We start from the raw sequence: 8,647 nt of genomic DNA on the forward strand, positions 1-8,647 counted from the left end.
TGGAACAAGTCTTATAAGTACTTAAAGACTTTATTATATTAGACTAACTGAAACGTATGGAAACACAGTTCCACTGAACACATTCTTTATGCACTATACTTAAAAATATAAAATACAAAACGAATTTAAAGTACTTATGTTAAACGAATTTTTCCTTTTTTTTTTGTTTAGCTTTCTTTGACACCATAAAAGAAAGAGAAAAAAAAAAGAACAGAAAGAGTGTATTAAAAGAAAACTACTAGGTAGAATTTTTTTAAACTTTTACTTTACCTATCATATTTAATATTTCCAAGACTATTTGGCCGTGGAGAATCATACACATCGCACTCAAAGCTGTGTGATCACCAGTCCTCTGAGAGCTAGAGGACCAAACAGAGCACGTCAGGGAGAGGGGGCAGCTGGCGGCACAGCCCCGCACGCCCTCCAGGCCCTGCCGCCCGCAGAGGCCAACGACGAGGACAAGGTGGCGGGAGGACGGGCCCAGGAAACAGCATCGGGGCCGCTCAGTCACAGGCTGCCTGAAGGTCACGGCCACTCGTGCACGACTAGAAGGATCTTCAGACAGACGGGGGAGGAAGTTAGGAAGGAGGATGGTCTTCCCCTCGGATGCTTCGGTACTTAGCCATGTCCTCAGGAAATACTTTAGAAAGTTCTTGAATCAACAGGCTTTTAAATTTCTAAGAAGAAAAATATACATGGTCAAGATGTTTTTGCTTGGGACTCATCACCCAAATTAAAGACGACGCCCCACCAGAGCCTCAAACTCAAAAGAGAAACTGTGCTTTCCCTGCACTGTCTGCTCATCTCCCTGGATGCCACACCCGCCAAACCGCAGCAGGTAACTGCTTGCAACTGTGCCGCAGGTACATCAGGTAGATGGAGAACTACCTGAAAGAGGAATGTTCATTCAAATACAACTTCTTCCCTCCTGCCTCAAGTGACAAGGAGCCCGCGCATGAGGAGCCAGCCACACAGGTGGAAGTGATTTTTGCACAGAGCACGTGTAACGGGAGTCTTCACGTAATAATTAAGCAATTATTAATTCGAACCACATCAAACTCATTGTGTGCAAACAGCTCTCGATCAAAGCTTTCAGAGCACCTAGAAACCTGTCTTCTCCAAATACCACGCTCCTTGAGCTTTCGTATCAGCATAACGTTTGTTTTAATCCAATCTTAAAAGCAGCTAAGTATCTGCCAGCATCTCAAAACCCTTTCCTATAAGCTGTTCAGAAAAGCAGCACCGCGGATAGAAACAAAGAGATGGTCCTTACATAGGTCAGGAACACATCCTCAAAGAAGGCTACATGCCAACACTACAGAAACCACTTAAGACAGAACTCGTGCAAGTTTAATCACTCAACCCACCACGCGTACAAACTGCACCGCGAGACGTTCACAATCTCATGAGAGGAAATGACACCAAGAGGCAACAGAAAGGGGTGCAAACTGAACAAACAGCACGGTCGCTCGTGTCACTGCCAACAGGCGATCTCCAGGCACAAAGGCAGGGAGGTGAACAGGAGCGCAGGGAACCGGAGCGCATCACCCTGGGGCCGCCACCCTGTTCACAAGGGGAAGGGCGGGGTGGTTTCTGCCTGTCGGCCCCTGAGCTGGACGATTCAGCTCACTCACAGACTGGCCCAAACGACCCCAGCTGGCTCTCGACCGAAGCTCTACCGTGCCGCAGAGGCAATGCTCAGTGCAAGAGCAACTCAACGCCAAGCTGGCAAAGCAGAAACGAGGCCGGGGGCACCACACTGCACCTCACAGCAAAGCACCTCCAGGCCAGGTCGCCTGAGATCAGCACAGACCCCGGGGGCCCAGGCAGCATGAGACGGGCCTGTCGCGGCAGTCCCGTCCCCAGCTCTCTGCCGGCCCCTCGCCTCGCCAGCACGCCCTCCGCGTGGCCGTCCCCGCGAACAGCAGACACGGAGCAGGCACCCTGTGCCCCTGGGCAGCAGAGGGAACACCACACTCGTGCCCCTCGCATCCTGGGGCTTAGGCTGCGGCAGAGGACACAGGACACAGACAGAAGGGCTGAGCCTTATCAGCCAAGGCTGGTCCGCAAGGCCTCTCAGAGGAGGCGACACGCTGACCAGGGAGGACAGGCTGTGGGCAGAGGACGTGCAGGAGTCCCAGCAGAGGAGACGGCAGGGGAATGGACGGGAAGGAGACGGGCTGGTGAATTCCAGAAACGCAAACGAGGCCAGCGCTGCCGGGCCAGAATGAAGGACGGGGGTGGAGAGGCAGGAGGGCTCGCTGTTTGAGGCCAACAGGAAGGGGTGGCACCACCCACCTAAAGGAAAACCACACCCCATGCCCCGGCCACACGAGAGTCAATGCAGGTAGGTAAGAAAACACTCCATACACCATGTTCAAGATGCAGAGTTTTCTCGATCCCATCAAAACCAAGAAACACAAAGAGTAGGGTCTCTGTGGAGAACAGGGTATACGGTACAAAGCGATCTGGAGTCGGAAGCTGGAGACGACCACCGGAGAAAGAGAAGTCAAGGAGGATTCGGCAATCCTCTAAACCAAAGACCCACAGTTACAGAAAAAGGCCGAACAGGAGGACTCAGAAAGCACCAAAGGGCAACCTGGAGATACTAAACGCGTAAAAATGGAAACAAGCACAGTTAGCCAACAACGACTAACAGCACAAAAATTAACCCAGACTTCCGTAAACGTGAGGCTAGCCACGTCGCTACATTTATTATGCTACCACATGGCTTGATAATATTTAATTTTATTACCTGTTACGCATTTCAGAAATCTCAATTGTGTAATGTTGTCAAGAAGCTGATGTTTTACAAAGTCTATTAGCCAAATTTGCTTTGTGAGCATTCCTTGATGTTTTGACATTATCTTCTGTTCCCAAGAACCTTACCTTCATGGTGTCAATCTTGCCTTTAACTTGTTCATTTTTAGCCAGAGCCCTCTCCAGGCACTCTTTGGTATAGAGTTGGGGATTTCGACCTTGATCTATGTATCTGGAAACATGAAACATCTCAATTAACATTCATGGCTGATACCTCCTCTCACAGTTTTCTTATGGGGAAAAAACAAAGGTAGAGATCTGTAACCTCACATGGCCCTGTTTAGAAGAAGCTGTGTCCAGGAACCAGGTGAATTAGGATTCCTTCGTTTATACAAGTATAGATGACTTGCACTCACATTACTTCTAATATGAATAACTCATGAAATCGAGTAACGATCACTTATAAACCAAGCAAGCTTCACAGCCACACCAGTTCACATTTTTAGCACTTGTGTTTTTCAAAAGGTTTCACGGCCACCACCTTTTTATCCTCACAACAACCTGTAAGGTCAGGCAGCTCCTGAACTAAGCGTGGGCCAGGGCTTCAGGCCTGAGCAACACAGGGGGCCCACCGAGATGCAACCCCACCAGGCCCACCCCGTCCTCTGCAGAGGAGCCTCGGGGCTGCAGAGTCGGTGAGGGGAGAGCGGCGAGCAGGAGAGGGCTGGCTTTGCCTGTCCTGAGACGAGTTTACCAACTGGAGAGAGGGGGGAATGATACACTACTTTCCTAAAAATACCTAAGTAACTTAAATTTAACAGAGACAGATTCTCTCCAATTATTTCTTAGCAGTATAAAACTGTTTCGTGAAATTTTCAACACGTGTCCCCAAAATGTCTTCATCTTCCCAAAGATTTCATTAAGTGTACTGCCTAGATGAATAACCACATTTTACCTGCGGAAGGCCACCTGCCTACTTCTGCACCTTGAAGACCTTCGCATCATTCAGCTAAACTGAATTACTCATTACAAAGAAACAAAAACCACCATCACTACACTAAGTCTGATTTTTGCATTTTTATGCTTCAGTTAAAAAAAATTATCACTTCAGATTAAAGACACTGTTAGGTTGCTGTTAACGGCATAAAAACTGGCTTTTATTTATGACAGATAGAGAAATACTAATAAATCAAAAGCTCTAGAAATCCCATTTTATTGTGATGTATCTGAAACGACGGAATGAAAAAAGCAACATTCTGGTTAAATCCTAAGCAAAATCCATCCATTTCTGGGGGGAAAAAAAACCCCAACAGGCCCAAATGTCCTAAATAAACAACCCCTTTCGACAGTGATGTCCTTTGGATTGGGTTCTTCTTTGAAGACTCGAGGGTTGACTCCCACTTCTGCCAACTCACTAACCCGAAGCACCGGGCAGAAGGGCCGAGGTTTACACTGGTATCTCTGCTACAGACGCAGTCGGCGTGCCTGAGAACGGGCCTGGACACCATTCTACCTCGGCACAGACTGACCGACAGTTCAGATCTGCTGCTTGCTGGGTGCTCAGAGGCCACCCCATCCCAGGTCCCCACGGGGGCCTCTGCTGCCCCTGCACCCACCGGCTCTGGCTGTGCTGGCCGAGGCCTCGCTGCCCCCGCCTCTTCAGCGGTCTTTCCCATCTGTCTTCCTCTCATTTGCTCCACTTCAGAAGCCAGGAGTAGTTCCTTGGCATCTGTCAATATACTCATCCCACACCCTCGTGACCAGAATGGCTCTAATGAGGACCTTTAAGGAAGGGAAATCAGCCTCCACCCTGCCGCACTTCACGAGCAGGAGTCTGGAGCTGCAGCACACGTACAAGACAGACCTTCGCTCCCACCTGGGAACACGTGACACCTTGGCCAGCAGGTGAGGACAGAGCTGAGGCTGGGAAAACTGCAGCCTGTGTGTCCTGACTTGGTGGCCAGCTGCCAAGCTGTGCTGTAACTGGGACTTTCATCTCTGACCTTTGGGGATGTAAAAAGGTAACTTTTCCTTTTACTGTTCAAGGAACTCTAGTGATTTACATTTGTAGTTTTACTGCAAAAAGCCCCAGAATACTCTTGCTGTTCCAAGGCAGCTCCGGGAGGGAGGCCGCTTGGCCCAGAGAATTGGCCCTGGTCAACACAGGTCCAGGATTTGAAACTAAAAATAGAGCTATCATATGATACAGCAATCCCACTCCTGGGCATATACACAGACAAAACTATAATTCAAAAAGATACACGCACCCCTATGTTCATAGCAACACTATTTACAATAGCCAAGACACGGAAACAACCTAAGTGTCCATCCACAGATGAATGGATAAAGATGTGGTGTGTATATATACACAATGGAATACTACTCAGCCATAAAAAATAATGAAATAATGCCATTTACAGCAACATGGATGGACCTAGAGATTGTCATACTAAGTGAAGTCAGAAAGACAAATATCACAAGCTATCACTTATATGTGGAATCTAAAACACGACACAAATGAACATATCTACGAAATAGAAACAGACTCACAGACAGAGAGAACAGATTTGTGGTTGCCAAGGGGAAGGGGGGTGGGAGAGGGATGGAGTGAGAGTTTGGGGTTAGCAGACACTAATATAGGATGGATCAACAAGGTCCTACTGTATAGCACAGGGAATTACATTCAATATCCTGTGATAAATCATAATGGAAAAGAATATGGAAAAGAATATATATATATATGTATAGTTGAATCACTTTGCCGTACTGCAGAAATTAACACAACATTGTAAATCAACTATACTCCAATAAAGTTAAAAAAAAAAAAAAAAAAAGAAGAAGTCCAGAATTTTAGTCTCAGCTCTGACACTGACTAGTTAAACAGCCACTACAGTTACTTACTGGTTCTTTCACCAGTGAAATCAGTGTGATAAAACCTGGATGGATAAAACCTAAAGAGTTTATTTCCTAGAGGCGTTCTCTAGGCCAGGACTGTGCCCAGGTGCAGGTAACTCTCTCGCAGAAAACGGTAAAAAGCCTTACCAAACATACCTGGCCTAAGAACTTTTTTTTTCAACAGAGCAGATATTATCATCTCCTAGAACCAGCACTGCCAGGGCAGTCTGGGGGGATACCAGACCAAATTCGTACTTCTCGGGTTGTTTCTGGCTTTAATTTTTTTTTAATTTATAATATAGCTGCATAAGACTTTTTCCTTCTCAAGAAAAAAAAAAGGAATTCATGTGGTTGTCCTTTTACATAAGCAAGATTTTAAGAGCCTAGGATGTTCTTCACATATTTAAAAAGCCTTTATTCACATGCAACTCTTTTTAAACAATACAATACTGAGGGTTTTTTTTAAAGTTAATTAATTTATGTTTGGCTGCGTTGGGTCTTCGTTGCTGTGTGCAGGCTCTCTCTAGTTGTGGCGAGCGGGGAGCTACTCTTCATTGCGGCGCGCGGGCTTCTCATTGCAGTGGCTTCTCTTGTTGTGGAGCACGCGCTCCAGGCGCGTGGGCTTCAGTAGTTGTGGCTCACGGGCTTAAGTTGCTCCGCGGCATGTGGGATCTTCCCGGACCAGGGCTTGAACCTGTGTCCCCTGCCTTGGCAGGCGGATTCTCAACCACTGCGCCACCAGGGAAGTCCCTGAGATTTTTTTTTTTTTTAATGGTTTAATCCCATTAGAACATAAGCTCCATGACGACGGGTATTTTTGTCTGTTTTCTTCCCTAGCATATACGAAGCACCCAGACCATGCCTGCCACATAGCAGACACTTAAATACTGGTAGTTGAGGAAATGATTACAGCAAAACTAAACAATAATTAGAATATCAAGAACGCTACTTACTCAAATACTTCTAAAGGGACAGTAATATCATGAAGTTGCTGTCTGCACTTATCGATATCCTGTAAGCCAGTAACAATAAAATTCCTGAGGGAAAAAGCAAAAATGGGACGTTAGGTTAATTGGGACGACGGCACTGAGCACCACCCACACCTGGCCGGCCAGGGATCCACACGCGTGTTCCTTGCACAAGCACAGGTTACATGTGGCTCTCAGCTCTTTGGTTAGCTACGGAATTCCTAGGAAAACTTTGGCGTTGTATCATACGCTCACCTATCTCCTGATTTTCTTTTTAAACAAGGAATTGCCAATACTGGGGGACAGGAACCAATAGGAATGAGGGCAGGAGCCTCTGAGACTCTGATGAAAAATACGAGCCCTCTCTCAAAAACATTCACCCTGCGGTGGCGGGGATTTTGTGTGCGGTGTCAGACGACGCCCGGGGTGGGCGACTCCAGTCCAAGCAACCATCCTCAAAGCCTGGGGGAAAGCAAGCCGCGGCTGCCTAGTCTAACTTCAGCTCCCCGCGGGAGCCTTCCTAGATCAGCCGGCTAGTCCCGCAGCACCGGGTACGCAAGGCGGGCTTGCAAACAGGTTGGTGCTGTGCCCTCCGTACAGCGGTGGGCCCTTCTCCGGAGCATCCGATTTGTATCTGCCTTTTGTCCACCCTAGGGCCGGGCACCGCGGCCAGCACAGGGCTGCTGCCCCAAAAACCACTTCATAAACGTGCTGTGGCCCGTCGCACCCCACCACCGCCCACCATCATCCGATTCCTCCCTTCGGGCCTAGGCATCAAGCGGTCCCTGAGCCCTCACCTTCCCGGGGCCCATTTCACCGCACGGCCGCGTGAAGCCCGCCTCCCCTCGGGGGGCAGGGGCGGAACCCCCCGCCGAAGGGGAGGGAGTCCTACGTGCGTGGGGCGAGACTCAGATTCAGAAGCACGCCTCCCCCTGACAGACCCACAAACGGAGACTGATAAACGTGTCCAAACGCGGCCCCAAGACAAGGTCCCAGCGCGGCAAAGCGGGAAGGAGGCGGGCCTGCAACAGGCGGCGGCGGCCAGCCCGCCTGCGCACAGCCTGGACCGGGAGGGCCCGGGACGGCCCGGCCCCGAGCAGGGCGGGGAGAGGCGGCGGCTCTCGGCCGGCTCCAGGCTCCCCATCCCGGCTCCCAGACAGACAGACGCCACCCCGCTGGCGCCGGGGACACGCCGGCGGACTCGGCCGCCACTCACAGCTTCTGGTTGAGCCCGGCCTGGCTGCTGGGCTGGAAGTCGCTTACGATGATGCCGAGCTGCCGGATGTTCTCCACGAACTTCTCCAGGTGCTCCTCCAGGTGGTCGAACTTCTCGGCCATGGCCCGGCCGTCCGCACCGCCGCAGGCGCGCTCCTGCCCCGGCGCCTCTGGCTTCCGCCGGGGCCCGCCACCACTTCCGTTTCCTCTGGGGCCGGGTGGGCGGGGCCTGGGTGGTGGGGCGGGGCGGGCCACCGGGGCGGGGCGTGGACCCTGAGGCGGTGTCTGGGGCGGGGCCTGCATCGGGGGCGGGGTTTGAGCGTGGGGCGAGGCGGACGTCAGCTCCGCCTGGCCCCAGCAACCCTAAGCGGCCCAGGTGAGCGCCAGGTGTTGGTGCTCAGGACTCTCACGCGTGCTCTGAGGGCCACAAAGAGCCCGCGATGGGGACCTGTGGGATCCCGCTCTGCCTTCACTGGCCCTAGGCAAGTTCCCAAGCCTCTGAGCCTCTGAGCCCGTCCATAAAATCGGGATAATGAGACCCGACAGCTACATGAGGTTAGTTAGAGGAGATAACGCCCGTAAGGCTGAAGCACAGCGAGCAGTACTTGGAAAGAGTAGCTTGACCCATGATGAAAATGACTTTTTTTTCCCTGAGTATTCAAATTACAGGTACTTATGGTAAATAATTGCAACAATAAAGAAAAACATATAATGAAGAAAGGGGAAAAGACACCTGATATCCTGCCCCCTGACATGAGCCATCTTTAAGATCTCGGAGACCTTCCCTTCCGACGCTTCTTTACGGGCAG

The 8,647-nt window shown here is 50.3% G+C and overlaps 1 protein-coding gene across 1 annotated transcript; it reads right to left on the reverse strand.

Annotated features, from left to right (window-relative positions):
- Positions 1–248: 248 nt before the first annotated feature.
- Positions 249–8,026, reverse strand: MED10 (mediator complex subunit 10). Its single transcript, XM_068535127.1, has 4 exons — positions 7,840–8,026; positions 6,609–6,692; positions 2,890–2,992; positions 249–677 (listed from the first exon to the last, which is right to left on the reverse strand). The coding sequence occupies exons 1-4, from the start codon at positions 7,959–7,961 to the stop codon at positions 579–581; spliced, it is 408 nt and encodes a 135-aa protein (XP_068391228.1). The 5' UTR covers positions 7,962–8,026; the 3' UTR covers positions 249–578.
- Between the last annotated feature and the right edge of the window lie 621 nt (positions 8,027–8,647).

The sequence above is a fragment of the Eschrichtius robustus genome, chromosome 2, assembly GCF_028021215.1.
Source record: "Eschrichtius robustus isolate mEscRob2 chromosome 2, mEscRob2.pri, whole genome shotgun sequence".
Lineage (NCBI taxonomy): Eukaryota > Metazoa > Chordata > Mammalia > Artiodactyla > Eschrichtiidae > Eschrichtius > Eschrichtius robustus.

Excerpts from the sequence above, each read along its gene's own strand:
- MED10 (XM_068535127.1), bottom strand. The coding sequence starts at position 7,961 with ATGGCCGAGAAGTTCGACCACCTGGAGGAGCACCTGGAGAAGTTCGTG. Across the intron at positions 6,693-7,839 it reads GCCGGGCTCAACCAGAAGCT|GAATTTTATTGTTACTGGCT; the intron begins GTGAGTGGCGGC and ends TTTTTCCCTCAG. Across the intron at positions 2,993-6,608 it reads GTCCCTTTAGAAGTATTTGA|ATACATAGATCAAGGTCGAA; the intron begins GTAAGTAGCGTT and ends TCATGTTTCCAG.